This window comes from Myotis brandtii, unplaced genomic scaffold (assembly GCF_000412655.1).
Source record: "Myotis brandtii unplaced genomic scaffold, ASM41265v1 scaffold561, whole genome shotgun sequence".
Lineage (NCBI taxonomy): Eukaryota > Metazoa > Chordata > Mammalia > Chiroptera > Vespertilionidae > Myotis > Myotis brandtii.
Window position 1 is genome coordinate 899,981 of NW_005370085.1, and position 22,152 is coordinate 922,132.

Genomic DNA, 22,152 nt, shown 5'->3' on the forward strand with positions numbered 1-22,152 from the left:
GAATCTAGAAGATTCTGTCTTGCTCAGATCAGACCCTGAGAAAATCTGATTTTTTCATTCGTTCATTCATTCATTCACTTACTCAAACACTCTTTGAACCACTACTGAATGCAAGGAACTGTGCTAGGGACTTTTAAAATATTAGACTGACCCACAGGATGAATGTGGAACAATCTCCATTATATAACTGAAAAAAGCAAGCTTCAGAACACTTCGTGTAGAACGCTACCGTTTGTATTAAAAATAGATATATAAATATACATATTTATAAAGTTGTAAATTCATAGAATTGCTCAGAAAGGATACACAAGATATAGGTAACAGCAATTAACTCCGGAGAGGGAATAGGGAACTGGAAGATGGCCTCCATTAAGAAGCTTACTTTTTTCCCATTGTATACTCTTTTGTATTGTTTGAATGTCTTACCATGTATATGTATTAATTTTTCAAAACACACAAACATTCTAAAAACGAGTAAAATAAGGTGTGCTCAGTGCTGAATACGCAGCGGTGAGAGGGCAGGCGGGGGTGGGGGAGGGTCCCCAGGCTTCGGGAAGGCAAAGTGTGTTGGACTTGCTGAGCCACACGTGTTAAGTTTTCAAAACCCAGACTGTTTACATAAGTTAAGGGAACAGTTCTCTCTACACACTCAACGAGCTTTATAGTCACTCCGCATATCGTTTTACAGAGATAAAGCAGTTGGAAAATAAATACTAGTCATTTGTCAAGCCTCGGCATGTGTTAAATTGTCGATTCTATGAGGGTGGGGATTTTATCTGTTTAACCTCATCAGGAGAGCACTCCAGCTAATGTGCAGATAAGTGCTGCTTAGGGCAAGCCTTTTCTGATAAAAATGATAGCACGGCTATTAAAAACACCTTGAAGAAGAAAAGATCAAAAGGGATTGGACCCTGAGGGAACCAGACTCCTTGCCAGGGCTAGGCAGCCGCCTCTGGGACGGACGCCCCCCTCCCCTCATCCCGATGGGAATCCAAGGTTATCACGACACTGCCTGTGCTCTTGTCACAAGCAAATGTGATGTGCAGGGCCCTCCTTGGGGTGACGAGGCGCAGACTGACTCCAAAGAGAACCTGGCACTCCACCCGCAGGGGAGGGAGGAATGTAGATGTCTGCAAACCCGACAAGCTGGCCTACGGCCAAAGCAGCAGGTCACGAAGACAGCACAGTGGCTGACACCAGGGCCTCAAGAAACCAGACAAGCCTGACTCAGCAGCCTCGCGTACAGGTGGCCCGGCAACTTGTTGAACCTCTCTGCGCCCGTTTTCTCCTCTGTGAAATGAAGCATAACTGCGAGATCCATCATCGTGAGGACTATGAGGCTCACTAGAAAGTATTTAGCAACATGCTGGGCACGGGAGCAGGGCTTAAAGTGAGCGCTCTTGTCATCAGGATTACTAAATAAGGGAGAGGTGTCCCAGATTGGTCCTAACTGGCCATTGGCATCCAAGTGTGAATGGCAGGCGAGGTGCTCTGAAGTCACAGTGAGAATCCCTCACTTTTGCCCGGCTGGTGTGGCTCAGTGGTTGAGCGTCGACCTATGAATCATGGTTCGAATCCCGGTCAGGGCACATGCCCGGTTGTAGGCTCGGTCCCCAGTGGAGGGCGTGCAGGAGGCAGCCGATCAATGATTCTCATCATTGATGTTTCTATTTCTATCCCTCTTTGAAATCAATACAAATATTTTTTTAAAGGAATCCCTCACTTTTATATAGTGTTTCATAAAAATGCCTTCATACTCATCATCTCACAGAAGCCGGAGAAGCGAGTTGGATGGGAACGACTCCCTCTGTTGTGAAGGGGTGGGGCCGGTGCAGCGAGGGGCTTTGTCGAGAGCTGGTTATAGCAATCACTAAACTGCGGAGTCTCTCTGAAACTGAGGCAAGCACCAACCTTTTCCAGCGCCATTAGCATTTCCACTGAAGATGTGGCATTTGACAGCGGAAGAAAATGATTTCTGTTTTCAATTGTGAAAAGGTCAAGCATGTTTATCTAACTTAGTAATGTATACTTGATATTCAATACCTCCCTTGAAAGATCCTCTCTAAGAACTCAGCCAGCACCCACTTCCCTTTGCTGTGCTAGATCCTGTCGGGCGTCAGAGGGTCAGAGGTCAGAGGACACCCCCCACACCGCCTGTTCCTTGTGCTGGGTCGGGACCTAACTCTGTCATCAGTGAGTGAAAAGGCAGCCCAGCCTCGAATACCGAATTCCAAGTCTGTCATAGTCAAGTTCCCCGTGGCAGTGGCAATCCCAGGCCCCTTGGACGCTGCAAGGACATGACAGAATTCCTCCCTCCAGCAAAGGGTTCTCTTGGGTTGAAAATCCATTTGGAGGAGAGATGGAGGTGCCCAGAAAATTTCAATTGGCCCTAGAGCCAATGCCACTAGCCCAGGGGAGACCTTGAAGGTGACTCTTGACCGGCATTAAGACCCTCCCTCACCCCTGCAGAAGGTCTCTAGAGCAGTGGTTCTCAACCTTCAGGCCCTTTAAGTACAGTTCCTCATGTTGTGACCCAGCCATAAAATTATTTTCGTTGCTACTTCATAACTATCATGTTGCTACTGTTCTGAATCGTCATGTAAATATCTGATATGCAGGATGGTCTTAGGCGACCCCTGTGAAAGGGTCGTTCGACCGCCAAAGAGGTCGCGACCCACAGGTTGAGAACCGCTGCTCTAGAGGGTCAGGAAGTCCCAGGCTCCCAGTGTCCTAACCACAGCTCCAGAGTCTAGAGGACGCCGTGGACAGGAGGGGCACGGCTCTCCTGCAGCAATGGGACATGGGGGGCGTCTGGGAAGACCCTCAGGGGGGAGCAGGGTGGGGCCAGGCTCACCTGAAGAGGAATACAAGAGCCCACCTGCATGGTAAGAAGAATATTTTTATTTGAAATATAGTCTGAGCAACATGAGTGTAGCCAGGAGGAGGAGGGGCTGGCCTGCCTGGGGCAGCAGCCTCTCTAATGGCACAGGAGCAAGAATACAAATATCCCAACGTCTGTGGGCCCCAAGCCCCCTGGTCAGGAGAGGCAGGGCGGCAGCGGACGAGGCACACACTCCTTCTGAAGGGTCTGCCCTCGGCGCCTGCCTGCCTGCCTGCCTGCCTGGGCCGCACTGCTGCTCCCCGGGCCCCAACCAGGGGTGCTGCAGAAGTTTCTCCCGCTCACGCAGAGAGCCGGAGGGACGGCCAATTCTCCGGGACTACTCTGGGGGAAAGAACAGAGAAGGCAGGAAGGACGGGCAAGGTGGCCGAGGCCCTCGTCAGGCCGGGCTGGGCAGAGCTCTCCAGCAGGAACTGCACCAGCCCCCCTCTAACCCCCTTCTCGGGCTCTGTCCGCCCAGAGAGCTCGGAGGAGTCCCCTGGCCGAAGGCAGCAGTGGGGAGCCTCCCGGAAGAGCACAGCCGCCGAGGGGTTTCAAGCGGAGTGGACAGCACTGGGGCTGGAAGGATACAGACAAGAGTTGGGGTACTGAGAAGCAGCACAAAGCCATAAATAACAGAATTCAGATCTGTGAGGGTCCCGGGCGACCCCACATCTCCTGGGGCCGGGGCACACCCGGCTCCCCGCAGCTCAGGGCAGACACTGCTCCAGGGCACAGCCTGCCACGCACACCGGGCAGAGCCTTCTGTTTTCCACTGTCCACACGGCAGGTGCAGCACCCGCAGCACCACCCGACCTCCGGTCACACCTGAGGGGACGGTGCGTGGCTGTCCTGGTCCTGAGAGGCCAGTGGTTGACTCTGAGCGTCTCGGACAATGTCCTCCTCAGGGGCCGGGCCCGGTGACCTCCTGGCCTCTGGGTCAGCTGACAAAGGCTCACCAGGACATTCTTCCAGTCCGTTTTCCCTGGTCTCCATGGATACCTCCTCCCCGGAGCCTTCTTCTGGCTCCGCTGCCTCCTCTGCTGCCTCGGCCGCCTCCTCCTCGTCCTCCTGGTCTCTCACCTTGTGGACGATGAAGAGGTGGCGGCTGAGGGAGCCGGTGGAGGTGTAGCACAAGCCACAGAAGGGGCACTGGGCCGTGGAGCTGTCCACCTGGTGCTGAGGTATGTGGCTCTGAAACTCGATCCCCGAGTCTGTGGCAAAGCTGCATTTCGCGCACTGGAAAAGGGACTTGTGCCTCTTGAGAGAGGAGGCGGCCTCGCCATTGTTGGTGCCGGGAGCATCCTCCGCCCCGCTGACCCGTCTCTTCAGATGGTTCACCTGAAAGGGACACAGCGTCAGCCGAGTCCAGGCCGAGCTGAGCCCGGCACAGGAGGCCCCACCCACGACCAGTGCAGCCCAAGGCCTCGCAGAATCTCCACCCAGGCCAGGGTCACCCCGGCCCTGAATGCTTGTTTGACTTGGGTCTGTCTGGGGGGTTTTTATTTGCTTTTTAAAATGTGACGTAGGCTGTGGCACAACATTCCAGAGATACAGGAAGGGCATGGAGATTACATCCCTCCGGCCCACGCCCCAGGCCTGCTCTCCAGAGATCGCGGTATCGCCCGGCTCTGGGGCTCCTCCAGGAGATATTCTACACGTATACAAAACAAAGTTGCTCTTTCACATGGTGATAGCGCTGCATGCACACGCTCCTCCGCCCTGTTCTTTTCACGGCACAACATGACTGGCGCTGGTCTCCATGAGGCTGAGACAGAGGCCACGCTCTCCTGACAGCAGCATGCGGGCCCACTGTGGGGATGGGCAGTCCCCACTGGCGGGCATTTAGTCACGTTCCATCTGTCACGCAGACGGTGCTGCAGTGAACATCCTTGAACACACTTCTTGGTGCCCAAGGCCAAAGACACCGGACAGATAAATCCAAGAAGACAACTTGCTGCATCGAAGGGTGTGTGCTTTTGGAGGGCAGGGGAGGGGGTGCATTTTAATCGCAGGCAGATGTTGCCAAAATGCCAACTGACACCCCACCTGCTATGTGGGCAAGGGCCTTTGCCGATCAGCGAGAGCCCTTCTCTGAACAGCCCAGATGGGCGGTCCTGGACCTCCAGGAGCTCTCGGCTCCCCAGGTGTGCCGGGCCCCTCTGAGGCGCAGCGTGGGAGGAGGCTACAGTGAAGAGGGAGGCCAGGCTGCCGCCGAAGTTCACCAGAAACGGGCCTGGAACAGGGATGAGGTCACAGGATAAGGACCCAGCCCTAACTGGTTTGGCTCAGTGGACAGAGGGTCAGCCTGTGGATTGAAGGGTCCCAAGTTCGATTCCGGTCAAAGGCACATGCTTGGGTTGTGGGCTCGATCCCCAATAGGGGGCGTGCAGGAGGCAGCCGATCCATGATTCTCTCCCATCATTGATGTTTCTATCTCTCTCTCCTTCTCCCTTCCTCTCTGAAATCAATAAAAATATACTTAAAAATAAATAAGTACACAAACAAAAAAACATAGAACAAGGGTCCAGAAGAGCAGGTGTTGGAGTATGGCTCTTCCCACAACCGGTGTGGGAGTGGGGGTGGGGGTCAGCCAAGCTTGGCCATCGTCACCTGACAATCAGCCCTCCGCCCACTCCTAGGACTGAGTGAGGCAGAAGCAGGCTGGTGTGTGTGAAAGCTCCCCCGTCACTGAACGCAGCCCACCCCGAAGGAAGGGCTCCCGGCGACAGGGAGACGGCAGGACCAAGAGGCCAATGGGCTGCCTCGCGGGTCCCTGTCCCTGTCCTTTACTTGTGTGCAGGCCCAGGTGTGGGTCACACAGGCTCGAGAGTGAGCCACCTTGAGGGAAGTTGTCAGGGCTGTTGTGACCTGGCCACAAGGACCAATGGGCGCCCTGTGGCCTTCCCAGTGCCCCTCCAGCGCCAGCCCTCACTGAGCAAGCTGCTCTGGTGGGCAAGGGCCCCACACTCACCTGAGGGGAATGTCCACCCGGAGGTCTGACTTTGGACGTCTGGCTCAAATCAGGGTTTCTGATGCCATGCATAAGGCTGATGTGGCTCTCCAGGAGGGAGGGCCGCGGGAAGCTGGGGCTGTCCTCCGTGCAATACCTGCGAAAGGACGGCCAACGACACGGTGTGAGGTGACAGGCCGCAGCGCCCAGCGGAGCCAGGCAGGCAGGCAGAGGTTGACGCTGCTTCTGGCTCCAGGGCTGAGAGTCTGGAGCAGACAGAGAGCGGGCTGGGTGGTCCTCAGGCTGGCGGGGGAGTGCTGGGCACTCCTCAGAGCACTCTAGGCAGCAAGCCAGCCGAGGCGACAGACAACAGCAGGTCGGAATGTGTGCACTGGCCCTCAGCCGTGAGCTTACCCTCCACTGCCTGGTATCACTGCCCAGAGGTCCGGGTGCGGGGCTGGTGGTCAGCATGAGGCCGGCGTACGTGCTGGAGCACAGGCAGGTGGTGCTGCCGGGCTCATGGTCACACCACCGCTCCTCGTAAACCCCAGGGCCCTTCACCACTGACCGGCAGTGCAGCCGGGGTTAGGGGAGCGGGAGGGGGAAGGCCTCAGAAGCCCCCAGGTTCTAGGAGCTGGTTCTGACCTGCCCTGATTTCTGAACTAGTCACAGCACTTTTCCATTTAAAGACGTGCTGATCTCAGAGTAGAGAAATGCCATGGACAGTCTTTTTGGGTCTCAGACCTCCCGGCGTCCCCCTGCAGAGACTCACCCACACGTGTAGACTTTCTTGACAGTGTCGTGGTTGTTGCGGATGTGTTTGCGCAGGCTGCTGGGGGTGTGGAAGGACTGCTCACACTGCCGACACGGGTACCGCTTCAGTGTCTGCAGGCCACAGAAAGCGGAGCATCAGGACTGCAGGGGAGTTCTGGGTGTGCCTCCTTCTCAGATGACACGGGCAGAAAGGATGCCCACAGACCTCAAAGGACCAGGAATCCTAAGGGGCCGCTGACCCCACAGGAGAGAAGTCCAGAGACCCTGGCGCGGCCCTGTGACCTGAGACTGCACTTACCCGACCGTGGCTCTTTTTCATGTGGGACACATAGCTCTCCCGGTCAGGAACCCACTCCTGGCACTCCTGGCAGGTCCAGCCCGTGCTCCTCAGCCGGGGCTTGCCCTCAGCCCTGCGATGGGCCTCGGACCTGCCCCAGCGGCCGGACGGCAGGGAGCTGCCCCGAGCAGCCACACTCGTGGCCGGGGGCTCCGTGGAAACTCGAGAACCAGGGCGGCTGGAGGACGTGTCTGATGAAGACTGGAGGCTTGACAGCTCTTCCACGTTTCGGGGAACACCGTGCGTGCTCTGGGGATGGGGAGAGCGGTTAAGGGGAAAGAGGCACAGAGTCAGACCCCCCGGGCCCGAGGCATGCGCCCTCCTCCCAGCCTCCTCCCCTGTGCTCTGGGGATGGGGAGAGCGGTTACTGACTGGGCAAGGGGAAAGGGGCACAGTCAGACCCCCCCCACCCCCGGGGCCCGAGGCATGCGCCCTCCTCCCAGCCTCCTCCCCCAAGGCCACCCACCTTGACGTGCTGCATCAGCTCCGGCTTCTGCGGGAACAAGAGCGGGCACTCGGGGCACTTGAAGATGCCCACCTGTGCCTGGCTGGCATTCTGGTAAAAATGCTGCTGCATGTGCCTCTTCTTGTTGAAGATCATCTCGCAGGAGCACTTGTACATGAGCCTGTGGGACAAGCCCCAGGGCGTGAGGTGGCCAGGGCTCTGCTGACAGAACCACGCGGCCCTCCACCCCGTCTCCGCTCTCTCTGAACCAGGGCCGGGCTTGGGAAAGCACTACTCTGAGCCAGTGTGGCTGCTCCCCGGCCTCGGGATGTCTTCGGTGGACTCCAGACATCTCTGCCACTAGCCCCGGCTCCCAGGCGGACCCAACACCTTCCCCTACAGCACCCAGGCCACTGGGCTCTGCCCCCAGGCCTGCTGGCCCCGAGGCTGCACTCACTGGGAGGGTTTGTGGGGCTGGGTGGGGTGCTGGGAGGCGCTGTGGTCCGCGGTGCTGCTGGCAGTCTTGAAGGCCATGGGGCAGAAAGCACATTTGTGGAAAACCTGGCAGTGTTTCTCCTGGATGTGGCTTTTCAGCAAGGCCAAGGACAAGTGGACGACCCCGCAGTGGATGCACCTGAATGACAGGGGGGGGCGGGGGGGAGTGGAGGTTAGATCCAGAGGTGGTCCTGGAAAAGGAGGGATAGGGGACAAGAACAGAGCCGTGTTGGGACTCATGGTCACACCACCACTCATCTGAGAAGGGGGTGCACCCAGAACTATCCTACGGTTCCGAAGCTTCACTTTCCATCCTTCACTCGTACATCTGAGGGCCTGCCTGCTGCTGTCTGGCATAATGCGGTCGCCCAGGGCCCCCCAAGCCCAAGGCCATACCTGGTAGAGAAGCGGGGGAGAAACCCTCCCCTCCCCTCATTGGCCAGAGGATATTCGTCTGCAAACTAAAAACTTGGGCCCAGCTAAGAGAAGTTGGTGCGGGTGGAGAAGGGAGGGAGTGGTCCAAAAAATGACACAAACAGTATTCATTTAATGTGGTACAACTGCAAGAGGAATTTCAAGAGGCTGTACCTCCCACAGGCTGGTACTCGGTAAGCAGGGATGGCCACCGAATAAGAAACAGTTAAGAAATGCTTAGCTCCCCGTAACAACCACATTAAAACAAATGGCCCCAGCCCAGGAATAAACACTCTAGAGCAGCGGTCCCTGAGGCCCGAAAGGTTGGCGCCCGCTGCTCTAGAGCATCCCTGTCGTGGCACTTGCTCTGATGATGGAAGTGTCCTCTGCTGCAACGTCCATGCTGCTCTTCAAATTTAAGTTGATAAAATGGAACGGCCAGACGTACTGGCCGCATTTCAAGTGCTCAGCAGCCACTGTGGCTGGTGCCATTCTGGACCATGCAGCTCGTCAGTGCTGTGATGTCTCCTTGGTGGGTGACTTTTCATTTCTCTTTCTCCCTACTAATTGCTATTTTCTGCGTTTTGTTTAGTGGATATGTCATATTTTATTATGTATGAACTGTCTGCAACCACTTTTCTGAAATGGAGGCCGTGTTGGACTCTTCTTTTGACTTCAGATACCTCTCTATAAACGTTGCCTTTGAGCATGAGACCTGCCTCCTTGCCAACCTGAACCCACAGAGCCACACCCGCTCGTGCTCAGTCCTTCCTCCTGCCCGTAGACACACACAGGTCTCCCTCCAGGAGAAAACACCTCCGACCTCCCTCTTGCTGCAACACTGCCTGCCACATGCCTGCCCCGTAGCCGTGACCCCTGGGAGCTCTCGGAGAGGGGCTGCCGCTGCCCTGCGGAAAGGACGCGCCTTCACTTAGGAACTCCATGCCGTAACCGGTTTGGCTCAGTGGATAGAGCATCGGCCTTCGGACTGAAAGGTCCCAGGTTCGATTCCGGTCAAGGGCATGTAACTTGGTTGCGGACACATCCCCAGTGGGAGGTGTGCAGGAGGCAGCTGATTGATGTTTCTCTCTCATCGATGTTTCTAACTTTCTATCTCTCTCCCTTCCTCTCTGTAATAAATCAATAAAATATATATTAAAAAAAAAAAAACTCCTTCACAATCTACAGAAACCATCACAGAATCCCGACCAGCGTTTTTTGTTTTCCTTCCGTGTGTGTGTGTGTGTGTGTGTGTGTGTGTGTGTGACTGGAGGAGGCGGCAGGGGTTACGGAGTCACCTTTGCAAACACATGAGCAGTGAGGAGCAGCCCGCAGAACCAGAAAGCTGTCTGCAATGAACGCCGATGAACACTTACTACTACACCTGCACGTGCTGCGGAGTTTCTATACCAGTGATGACGAACCTTTTGAGCTCAGCGTGTCAGCATTTTGAAAAACCCTAACTTAACACTGGTGCCGTGTCACATATAGAAATTTTTTGATATTTGCAACCATAGTAAAACAAAGACTTATATTTTTGATATTTATTTTATATATTTAAATGCCATTTAACAAAGAAAAATCAACCAAAAAAATGAGTTTGCGTGTCACCTCTGACACGCGTGTCATAGGTTCGCCATCACTGTTCTATACAAACCACTTAGTTATATTTATTTTTCTCTCCTGTTAAACAATAGAGTGGCCAACCCTAGCACACAGAGTAACTTCCACACCACAGGTATTCTGAGGGAAAAAATCCACATATTTCCAAATTCCTCCACAGTGGCCAGGGACACCTGATACATGTAAAGACGCTGCTAAGTGGCCTTATTTGCGTAGTTGGACCGAACTCCTGCAGGAACAATGTAAGTATCCTCTTGAAAAATTCGCCGGAAAACACATCCTATTTACCCAGTAGACACGCTCTTCAAAGAAACCGCACTGAAAGTAAGAATGTGAAGGGGTAAACGCACGCCAAGCAGCCTCAGTGGAGGAGAGAGAGAATCCAACCCCATGACACAAGTCTGCACCAAATTGTTAAGAAAAAAAGAGAAAACAGACAGCGATAGAATCATATGCTGTGAGATATGTAGTTTTAGAAAAGAGAAAGAGCAGTAATAATTTTGATTTTGCTAACAATCACAAATAAAAAGAAAATAACATATTATTTTCTTATTTAAGACAGCCTAAATTTGTTCCCTTATGACATCATTGGTCACTCTCCAAATTATCAACAGAGAGCAGAATAATTTATACAGAATACATAAACATAAAAAATATAAAGTACACAGGCTTTTTACATTGTCTTCAAAAAAAAGCAAAAGTAATATAAAAAATAATATTGTAAAATTGTACTAAAGCTCAATGAAATGGAACATAGGTACTTTTTGAGAATTTATTTTAAAATATTAATACCTACAGAACAAGAGAAAATATTTGCAAATTATGTATCTGACAAGGTACTTGTATCCGGAATATACAAAGAACCCTTACGACTCCATGATAAAACAACCTAATTTAAAAATGGGCAAAAGATCTGAATAGACATTTCTCCAAAGAAGATATACCAATAGATGCTCAACGCCACAAGCCATCAGGAAAAGCCACGTCAAAACCATAATGAGACACCACTTACACCCACAAGGGCGGCTAGAATCAAAAGTCAGAGCAAATGTTGGCGAGGATGTCGAGAAAGCAGAACTCTCATGCACTGTTGGTGGGAATGTAAACATGGTACAGCCACTCTGGGAAACAGTCTGGCGGTTGCTCAAAAAGTTAAACTGAGTCCTGGCCAGGTGACTCAGTTGACTGGAGCATCGTCCCCTGCACCAGCAGGTCTTGGGCTCGATTTCCAGTCAGGGCACATACCTAGGTTTCGGGTTCGATCCCCAGTAGGAGCATATGGGAGGAAACTGATCAATGTATCAATGTCTCTCTCTCTGTCTCTCTCTCTCTCTCTCTTTTTCCCCCTCCTACCCTCCCTCCCCCCCATTCTCCCTCTCTAGAATCAAATTTTTTTTTAAGTTAAACTTAGAGTTACCATATGACCCAGCTATTCTACTCCTAGGGATGTACCCACAAAAACTGAAAACATATATCCACACAAGAACTCGTACATAAATATTCATTAGCAGCATTTTTCATAATAGCCAACAGGTGCCTATCAACTGACAAATGGATAAACAATATGTAGTATATACATCCAATAGGGTATCGTTCAGCCATAAAATAGAATGAAATACTGTATATGTGTTACAACATGGATGAATCTTGAAAATATTATGCTCAGAGCACATATTTTATGATCCATTTATATGAAATGTCCAAGATACATCTACAAGACAGAGAGTAAATTAGTTGTTTATGGACTGAGGGGGTGGGAGAATAGTCAATATAGAGATTTTGTGGGTAAATATAGACATTTTTTAGGTGAATATGTAACTCTGAATATACTGAAAACCATGAGATTGTACACTTTAAGTGGGTGAATTGTATGGTATGTAAGTTATATCTGAATAAAGCTGTTACCAAAAAATATATTAATAATAGAAGGTCTTAACTGTAATGAATAGTGTGTTAGTGTGTATGTCTTTGGAATGCAATAACAGATCATTGGAGATTTTAATGTCGGTTATATTCAGTAATCCTTCCAGAATGTATAGCTGAGTCACAATACATTTTAGCTGACATTTCTTACAAAAAGGCTTGAAAAACTAAACTGCTTTTGAAACAGTTTCCTTTTACTCTTATATAAGAAAGTAAATAAAATAATTAGAAAACAAAAAACTCTATTCATCCACCTATATAGATTCAAAGTTAAAAATCTAAGTGTTGATTGCATGTCTATTGGATTGGATCTCGGAAGCAGCACACGCTTCAGTCACCGTTAGCAAGGTGTTTATGTTACAGGACACTGTAACAGCACCCGTCAGGCGTTTGGCTTAAAATGTAGCCTGGGAGGCTGCCAAGCCCTGCTCTTCTGCAACATGGCGGCAAGAGCTTCACCCAACCCTGTCTGGCCGTTTCGTTTCTCATGCACTTCATTCTCTGTTCTCCATAACATGCAACGAAATTAGTCTACATTTGGATGTGTTTATAGCAAGATAGAAAGCTGGAGTCATCACTAACCCTCCCCGTCCTCACCCCCGTCTACAAGCTATCATCAAACCCTAATGCTTACACTTCCTGAATCTCTCTCAACTCTACCTTCCCGCCATCCCAAGTCCATGCCTGAGCTGAAGCCCTCAGCATCTCACCTGGACCGTCATACTTGCCTCTCATTCTCCAGTTTCCACCCTCCTTAGCATAACGTGTCAGCTTCCCAGAAACAACCGAGCCAATCACTCCCCACTGCACATCTTTCCATAGCTTCCCACTGTCCACTGGCTAAAGACCAAATGTCTACCAAGGAATACAAGGTTGTGCAAGGCCTGGCCTCCACCAACTCCGGGTCTCATTTCTCACCTCTCCCCCCCATTCCTCCTGACCCACCTCTACAGAAATGCTGAACTTCCCATAACCCCTGTTGTGTGTGCTAGTATCCCGCCCATACCCTTGCTCCAGACATAATCTCCCTTCCTTCTGTCTGAAAACCTCCTAATACCCGCTCTCTGAAGTTTCCCTGGGCCATCCCTCCATATGGGACTTACTACTCCGAGTTACAACTTCTGTGTACATGTTTATAACCTACCAGACTGAAGCCCCCTTGAGCTCAGAGAATGTGTCTTAATCATTTTTATATCTTCAGTGTCTGGCACAATGCTAAAGACAATAATAAGTACTAAAGTTAAATAGACTAAAAAAAATTTTTTTAAATACCAAAGAGAAGAAAACCTTACTAAATTTGGGCAAAATTAAGTTTCAGAAGTGAAAGTAATAAAATAAACCATGAAATGTAGTAACTCCCAAATGCAGTAAACCGGCCCAGGAGACCTGATGGGGGCGATGTGAAAGTTAGAGATCAGTGAGCTTTGGAGGGTTTTCCCCTATTCTTTTTCCTGAAAATGACGTCTTGCTTATATATGTTTGACACATTGGAGGAGATTCAGTCTCAAATAGGCTTTTCTTGTTCTTACTCTGAGGCCGACCATTTTTCCATTCGCAGGTGTCACTTGCTTCTCACAAACTGACAAAAACGAATCAACACGGAGACACTAGAGCCCTCGGAGTTTGGAGTCTGGCAGCTCCATTTGTTAACGAGAATTGGGAACATTTCAAAGTGCTGCAATTAGTAAATTTACCGTTGAAATCGTGCTTTCCATTTAATACGCCAAACACACTAACTCTGTGAGCAAATTAAATCAGCATCTTTCAAAAAACCAAGCTGACAAAGCGAATGTTATACCTTCCCCTCCGAAGCGGTTTTTGCTCATGTTTAATTTTGTTTGAACTCCGTATTCTTCTCCCCCTTGCGCCTCTCGGTGTCTAGAAAACATACCCATCAGCTTGTCTTACTAGGCTGGAGCCCAGGGCTCCGAAGACCAAGCTCAGCGGCAAGTTCTGGGCCAGGAGAAGGACCAGCCCCCGGACAGGACAGCGAGCCAGGCAGCACCCACCTGTAGCCCACCTTGCGGGCATAGTGCAGGCAGTTCTCCTTCACGTGGGTCTGGAAGTAGGCGGAGCGACAGAGAACTCCACACTCTGGACAGCAGTACGGGGACTTGTGTGTGTGGATCCGCTGGTGAGCACAGAAACTGCACTGGTTGGGCAGCAGCATCTGGCACACCGGGCACGTCTAGGAGAGAGCACGGAGAAGAGGTTCACGCAGGCGCCGCCGGCCCTGGCTCTCCAGCCACAGCTGCCTGGCTTTCCCAGGGCCTGGGTCAGAACGGCCCTCCACCCCCTGCCACTATCCTCTTAGGACACTTGACACCCTAGATCCCATTGAGAGTGTTGATACCGCCCGGCCGGTGTGGCTCAGGGGTTGAGCATCAACCCATGAGCTAGGACAGTGGTTGGCAAACCGCAGCTCGGCAAACCGCGGCTCGTGAGCTACATGCGGCTCTTTGGCCCCTTCAGTGTGGCTCTTCCACAAAATACCGGCTCTTCCACAAAATACCGACTTCTGCGCATGGGCCACGAAGTTTCAATCGCACTGTACGTGCGTGCCCGCATGTGGTATTTTGTGGGAGAGCCACACTCAAGGGGCCAAAGATCCGCATGTGGCTTGAGAGCCGCAGTTTGCCGACGATGGAGCTAGGAGGTTACGGTTCCATTCCCAGTCAGGGTTTTGGCCTCGATCCCAGGTAGGGGGTGTGCAGGAGGCAGCCGATCGATGATTCTCTCTCATTATTGATGCTCGTCTCTCTCTCTCTCTCTCTCACTCTCACTCTCTCTCCCCCCCCTTCCTCTCTTTGAAATCAATTTAAAAAGCATCTATTTTTTAAAAGTGTTGATACTGACCCAAGCAAGCCTTACCTTGTTAATCACAGACAGCCCTGACCCTGTTTTCCCGATTAGTCCTGTGCGAGGACTGTGAGGGTTTCTTCCCTCTGGCTTAGCAGAGGGCCAGCCTTTCCTTTCCAGAGACCTAAGGCCCTTCTTGAAGTCTGAGATCTCACTGCACTGCCACACTCGCCAGGTCCTCACCCTGGCTTGGCAGAGGTGGTTCCTAACTCAACACCTTGTCAGATGGTTCGGTGACTTCCTATGGGGACCGGAGTATGCCCCGGCTGCCTGCAGAAGCCCCAAGGGCACGCTGACTGAGGGCCTTGCCAGCTTCCATTTCCTCAGCCCTGTCTGTCCGCTCTGGGTGGGCAGGGGTGGAACCAAGAGGAGTCCTACAGCCAGACTCACTGAAGTTCTAATGGGCAGAGCCCAGACAGCCAGAGGGAGGAGCAACGGGCTGAGCAGTGCCCACATCTGGAGAAGTCCTTCTTAGCAAAGAGGCAACTAGTGCTGCTCACTTGGGGGGGGGGGGGGGGGTCCGAGGAGTTTGCAGAAGGACAAGTCGTTAGGGAGGACAGAAAAGGGTCTCTGCTTTAATCAGCAAAATCCAGAATGGGGGGGGGGGGGCTCTACAGGACAAACCCAGCTCTTTCTACAAATAAATTACAATGGGGGGAAAAAGAGAGGGAAGGGAACCTTTGATTTAAGAGAAATTTTCAATAACTGCAGTGTATGTATGGCACTTATTTGGATAATAATTCAAGCTAGCCAAGTGCAAAAAAGAATGAGACACTACCTTTATTATATTTTTATATTATTGTATTTAACACTAACTTGGAGCACTCTGGATATATGATTACCTAAAAACTAAGCTGTACACCTGAAACCAATACAAAATAAAATTGAAAGAAAAAAAAAGTATCTATATCATTTTTTAAAAAAGACTAACTTAAGCATAACATTGGGACATTTGCCACTTGATATTAAGATTTGATAATGAGAGATTATTAACTTTAAGAAATAATGATACTATGTTGATATTTTGGAAGGGAAATCTTATCTTTTAGAGACACATGAAATATTTACAGATACAATGATGTTTGGGTTTACTTAAACATAATCTGTTGGAAGGGAAGGGAGGGGTGAGTAAGAAAATACATGAAAGCCCTAACCGGTTTGGCTCAGTGGATAGAGCGTCGGCCTGCGGAATCAAGGGTCCCAGGTTCGATTCTGGTCAAGGGCATTACCTTGGTTGTGGGCACATCCCCAGTGTGGGGTGTGCAGGAGGCAGCTGATCGATGTTTCTCTCTCATTAATGTTTCTAACTCTCTATCCCTCTCCCTTCCTCTCTGTAAAAAATCAATAAAATATATTTTAAAAAGAAAATACATGAAACAAGGTGGGCCATGAGCTAGTGCTTGTTCATTATACCATTAGGAGAGATCATTAACCATCCTTCCCACTTTTGTAAATGTTTGGAACGTTCCATAATAAAAAGGGTGGGGTTTTTTTAAAGTATTACTTTAGGGGAAGAACAGTAAATGAGCATGCCCTTTTGTGTAAGAGGAGACTATCACTCACACACACACACACACACACCCCTATCTGCTTTTGTTTGCCAAAAAGGAGCAATGCAGTGATAAACCAAAAGTGATAAAAATGGTTACCTATAAGGAAGGAGGGAACAGGGCTAAAAGGACAGGGATGGAAGCAAGACTTCTCTCAATGTACCCTGCTATATAGTTTTCATTTTGGAATCAAATGTGTGTTTTGTTTTGTTTTAATCCTCACCCGAGGATAATTTTTTCCATTGGATTTTAGAGAGAGTGGAAGGGAGAGGGAGAGACAGAGAGAAACACTGATGTGAGAGAGACACTTCGACTGGTTGCCTTCCACACGCCCCTGACCAGAGCCAGGAGCCTGCAACCGAGGTACGCGCGGTTGACCAGAATTGAACCTGGGAACCTTCAGTCTGCAGGCTGAGGCTCTATCCACTGAGCCAAACTGGCCAGGGCGGAATCAGATGTTTTACATAGTTTTTAAGTAATATGAAATGAAACTAAATAACCAAAAGCATTCCCTAAAAATTGAAAAACAGAAACATATAACCTAACTAACATCAAGTAACTATATCAACTACATAGAAAAAAAGGATTACTGCACTCCCAGCAACCTTTCAAATACAACATTTTGACCAATACGTCCTTAATGAGACACATCCTGCGGGCAGGAAGACCTACGAACACACCTTCACCTTTCTGTAGTTGTCTTCATGTTACAAATAATATTGGTTTTGATACTTTGAAATTTGTGTGTGTGTGTAAAAGGAAAATCTTAGGAACCAAGACTTTCAGTGTAAAATCAGTTCCATAAGCACTCCATAATCTTACATCTGAATACCAGCATAAACTCATGATCTTTTTTTTCTCTTTTTTTTAAAATATGACTTCTTTATTGATTTTGTAGAGAGAGGAAAAGAGAGGGATAGAGACATAGAAACATCCATAAGAGAAACATCAATCAGCTGCCTCCTGCACACCCCCATATATCGAGCCCAGAACCCGGGCATGTGCGCTCACCGGGAATCAAACCATGACCTCTTAGTTCAGTGATGGCGAACCTTTTGAGCTCAGCGTGTCAGCATTTTGAAAAACCCCAACTTAACTCTGGTGCCGTGTCACATATAGAAATTTTTTGATCTTTGCAACCATAGTAAAACAAAGACTTATATTTTTGATGTTTATTTTATATATTTAAATGCCATTTAACAAAGAAAAATCAACCAAAAAAATGAGTTCGCGTGTCACCTCTGACACGCGTGTCATAGGTTCGCCGTCACTGTCTTAGTTCATGGGTCGACGCCCAACCACTGACCCACACCCGCCAGGCTCTTTCCTCTTTTTAAAAACTTCTATTTCTTAGCTCTCGCCACTGAAAAGGCCTAGAAACAAAGATGTATCGAGTAGCTATGAGCATCTCTGCTGCCCAGAATGTGGCCTCTAAATACCATTCCGCAGTACAAGAAACCTGGCTTCTTAGGGAAATGGCTGATTCTAGGTTTGGCACAAGAAATGTACCAGGGCACCTTGTTGGGGCTGAAAGGAACGAAGCTTCTCGAGGCTTAACTGGCTTGTGTCCAAAAGGGACGCAGGAGTCACTTTGAAGAGGCTCCCAGGGACCAAAGATAACTTGAGCATCAAAAAGTATGACTGAAGCCCAGCTGGTGTGGCTCAGTGATTGAGCATCGGCCTATGTACCTACCAGGAGGTCACAATTTGATTCCCGGTCAGGGCACATGCCTGGGTTGTGGGCTCGATCCTCAGTACGGGGTGTGCAGGAGGCAGCCGATCCATGATTCTCTCTCGTCATTGATGTTTCTACCTCTCTCTCCCTCTCCCTTCCTCTTTGAAATCAATTAAAGAAACATATTTTTTTTAATATATTTTATTGATTTTTTTACAGAGAGGAAGGGAGAGGGTTAGAGAGTTAGAAACATCGATGAGAGAGAAACATCAATCAGCTGCCTCCTGCACACTCCCCACTGGAGATGTGCCCGCAACCAAGGTACATGCCCTTGACCGGAATCGAACCTGGGACCCTTGATTCCGCAGGCCGATGCTCTATCCACTGAGCCAAACCGGTTAGGGCAAAGAAACATATTTTTTTAAAAATGAATGAGTTCATGATAACACTAAAACTAAAAATAACAGACTGTCGCTGACACCCATTAGGATGGCTACTATTTAAAAAAAAAAAGAAAATGACAAATGTCGGTGAAAATGAGGCAAAACTGAAACCGCTGTTCACTGTCGGTGGGATTGTAAATTTGTGCGGCCACTCTGAAAAACAGTATGGCTATTCCTCAAAAAGTTAAATATAGAACTCCCATATGATCCAGCAATTACACTTTCGGGTAGTATGTACCTGAAAGAATTGAAATCAGGGTCCCAAAAAGGTATTTGTACACGCACGTTGGTGGCATTATTCGCAATACCCAAAAGGCAGAAGCAACCCAAGTGTCCATCAACAAATGAATAAACTAAATGTGGTTTTTACATACAGTGGAACATTATTCAGCCTTAAAAAGGAAGGTGATTCTGACACCTAGAGGACATTATGCTAAGTAAAATAGCCAGTCACAAAAAAACAAACAAATACTGTATGATTTCACTTAGATGAGGTACCTAGAGTAGTCAAATTCATCGAGACAGGAAGTTGCCAAGGGCTGGAGGGGAAGGAGGAGGAAATGTTGTTTAATGGGGAAAGAGTTGCAGTTTTGCAAGATGAAGAGTTCTGGAAACTGATTGCAAAAGAGTGTGAATGTACTTAATGCTACTGAACTAAGTAACAAAAAGAAAGAATAACATTAGAAAAACACCCGTCTGCAAGTCTTAATATTAGTGACTCAAGCAGCAGTTACTGGGTATTAAAATCATTAGGTAAAAGATAGGGAACTTTACAATGAAGGGATCAAAAGCCACTGTCTAAATTCCCCCCTAAGGTTTGCATCATTAAGACGGAGACAATCAGACACTTTGCACCTCCCTGAAGCCATGACATGTGGAGGACACGGGACTCCCCTACTCGGCACTGACCCCGAACCGAATGGAGTCTTTACTGCTAATTTCTAGTCTATGACAAAGTGCGGGATTGAAAAAGAACAAGTTAATTATCTGAGGAAGCAATCAGGCAAAGCCGAAATTATCCCGGAAAGTTCTCAGGAAGCAATCAGACTGAGGACCGTTGCAGAAAACCCTCCGGACACATGGCCCAGTTTCTTCAACAAACCAGTGACGTGAAAAAAGGGGGATCCAATCGGGCGGATGGGACAAGGTACTGTTCTAGACGAAAAGTGTAAAAGCCTTATTAGCAAATGCAAAGTGTGGTCCCTGTTTGGATCCTGATTCAAAGACAAGTTTTGTCACGAATGGGAAAATCTGAATATGGCCTTGTGTTAGGACATATTAAGGAATTGTTATTGATTTCGTTAGATATGATAATGGCATTAAGAACAAGAAGAAACTGTCTCTCTGTGCTGACATCCCACCCAAGAGGGTGGCTTGGAATGTCAGGGGAAGGACTCCCCCCAGCCACTGCACAGGGAGGCAGATGGGATTCAGGGACAGTCTCCCAGGAAGAACACAGAAGGCCCGCACACGCTGTCCTGCAGTCACTCAACGACCCCAGAGTGGAAGAGTGGACCCCCCCTCCCCGCGCCTACCCCCTGCCCTAGACACACCCTGAAGCTAGGGCACTCGTTCCGGGAAACCCAGATCCAACAGCCATCCAGGCTAGTTTTGACCCCAGAGCTCGAGCCTCACCCTTTCTGTGAGCCTCAGAGGCCACTTTTACAGGCATGAGATTTTGAGGGATTAGAACGAGGCTGAGAGAGGCCTGACAGCCCTCCTGGTGGTCCCTCCCCTCCTCTCGGCTGGGCCCTGCTGTCCAGCTCCTATTAGAGGAGAATGACACAGAGAAGAGGCAGGACAAGCAGGTCACCAGGGGGGATCCCTGACCCAGGCTTCCCTCACATGTTAGACGACACCAGTGAGGAACAGTGTGGGGGAAAAAAGAGGCCCAGGCATCAGACCTCCACTGGCGATGGCTCTGGTCACGGGACTCAGAAGATGCAATCCGGGACCGAGTCAACCGTGCCGGTACATGAAACCCCAAGGAGAGGGCTGGAGAGGCCATACTCCACCTGACTCACCGGGAGGAAAATACAGACACGGAGGTGAACATGAGAGGCAACAGCGACCCCTCGGCACCGCTGGTCCCTTTTGGAGCTGCAGAAGCCCCACCGTCCCCCCAGATTCCTCCCCCTGCCTCTACCCCACACTCCCGAGGCTGCCTCACTCGTGACAGCTCCCTGTTCTCAAACACACGTGGCACTTGCACATACTGAACGCTCTACCTGAACGCCCTGCCTCTCCCCTCCTCCACGCTCAAATGTCATGTGTGGCGTCACAGTGAATTGTCCCTCCGAGGCACTTTCTGCAACGATGTTGACAAGCCTGTTCCAACCGGCTCTGCGTCTGCACACACTCAGCTGTTTGGGTGGCCAGCTCTGTGCTGGCTGTGCCGCCGGGAGCTCCAGGAGGAACAGCGCGACTCCCTCTTGCTGGCACCCCTGAGCTCAGCTAGGAACACACATGCAAAGCTCGGAGGCCCCCAGCAGGTGTGCAGGCCCCTGTCGAACTGACATAAAAAGAGCTACTGGATCAGTCAGCATGACTCAGTGGTTGAGCATCGACCTATAAACCAGGAGGTCACAGTTCAATTCCGGGTCAGGGAACATGCCCGGGTTGCAGGATCCATCCAGAGTAGGGGGTGCGCAGGAGGCAGCCGATCAATGATTCTCTCTCATCATTGATGTTTCTACCCCTCTCTCCCTCTCCCTTCCTCTCTCTAAAACCAATAAAAACATATTTTTTAAAAAACATAAAAATAAATACATTTAAAAAGAAGCTGCTGTACTTCTGCCCCAGGCTCTGCAGCCCTGGCTGAGGGAAGCTGGTGAGGGGCGGGCTTGGCTAGGTCAGGAGAGACTCCTGCCACGTGGAGGAGGAGAAAAAGAGCCTCTGGAGGCGTCTGGAGCCCCGATTCTTCACAGGGCGCTGCTCCCTCAGACAGCCACGGGCACAGAGGGTGCCAGAGGGTATTCTCAGCACAGACGCCTTTTATTTTTTTCTTTGAAATAAAGCCAGATCTCGTCAGACATAACCAAGATCGGGGAGCAGATAAGCGCGGCTGCTTTCCTAGAGGGCTGAGAGCAAGGAAGGAAGGAAGGAAGAGGCCCACAGGTCAGCCTGCTGTGCTTCCCTCCACGTCAGCCCTGACACGGGCCCGGCTGCAGTTTCCACAAAGGATTCTGCACAAGGAGCTGAGCCCACGGCAGGCAGCACGCAGCAAAGGATGGCTCTTAGAAGGACAGACCGAGGCGCAGAGCAGTGTCACATGACCGCTGCCCCGAGTCCTGCGGGCACCTGGGAGGGCTGCCCGGACACCTGCCAGCTGAGACCTAGCCCAGGCCTGACCAGGGGCCCTGGCAGCCCACTGGGGTGGGAGCTGAGTGGACTTTGGGGCACGTCCACATAAACGCTCACCCAATCTTCAGGGCCTCCCATCAGCTGAGGGCAGGATGCTTTTCAGTCAACACCAAGTACCATCTAGTCAAGCAAACATCCTGTTCTCGGACTGCTAAGATGCCACCACTGCCCGCATCGATGAGCCCATGGGAACCAGGGCCTGACACCCGCCCCAGGAAGGGTCACTCACCAGCCCCTCGGTTTTCTCCGTCATCCTCTGGAAATGTGCCGCCATGACCGTGTGGTCGCGTATCTGCTTGTGACATTCGAGACACTTGACCCCGTGCCGGATGAGCCTCACGGGGTCTGGGTAGAGCGGCAAAGCTGGAATGGTGGAGCTGGCACTGTCCGAGGCGGGGCCTTGTTTGGGGGAGGGAGAGG

General features: G+C 50.3%; 1 protein-coding gene across 1 annotated transcript in view; it reads right to left on the reverse strand.

The window, feature by feature from the left end:
- Nucleotides 1-2,879: 2,879 nt before the first annotated feature.
- ZNF592 (zinc finger protein 592) overlaps nucleotides 2,880-22,152 on the reverse strand; it is a 38,814-nt gene continuing 19,541 nt past the window's right edge. The window contains exons 5-12 of the mRNA XM_014549617.1: nucleotides 21,962-22,152; nucleotides 13,852-14,030; nucleotides 7,845-8,021; nucleotides 7,409-7,568; nucleotides 6,904-7,191; nucleotides 6,604-6,716; nucleotides 5,853-5,988; nucleotides 2,880-4,219 (exon numbers count right to left, since the gene is read on the reverse strand). The exon at nucleotides 21,962-22,152 is cut by the window's right edge and continues 32 nt beyond it. Of these exons, the coding sequence (XP_014405103.1) occupies nucleotides 3,701-4,219; nucleotides 5,853-5,988; nucleotides 6,604-6,716; nucleotides 6,904-7,191; nucleotides 7,409-7,568; nucleotides 7,845-8,021; nucleotides 13,852-14,030; nucleotides 21,962-22,152 (1,763 nt within the window). The 3' untranslated portion in view covers nucleotides 2,880-3,700. The remainder of the gene's footprint in view (nucleotides 4,220-5,852; nucleotides 5,989-6,603; nucleotides 6,717-6,903; nucleotides 7,192-7,408; nucleotides 7,569-7,844; nucleotides 8,022-13,851; nucleotides 14,031-21,961) is intronic.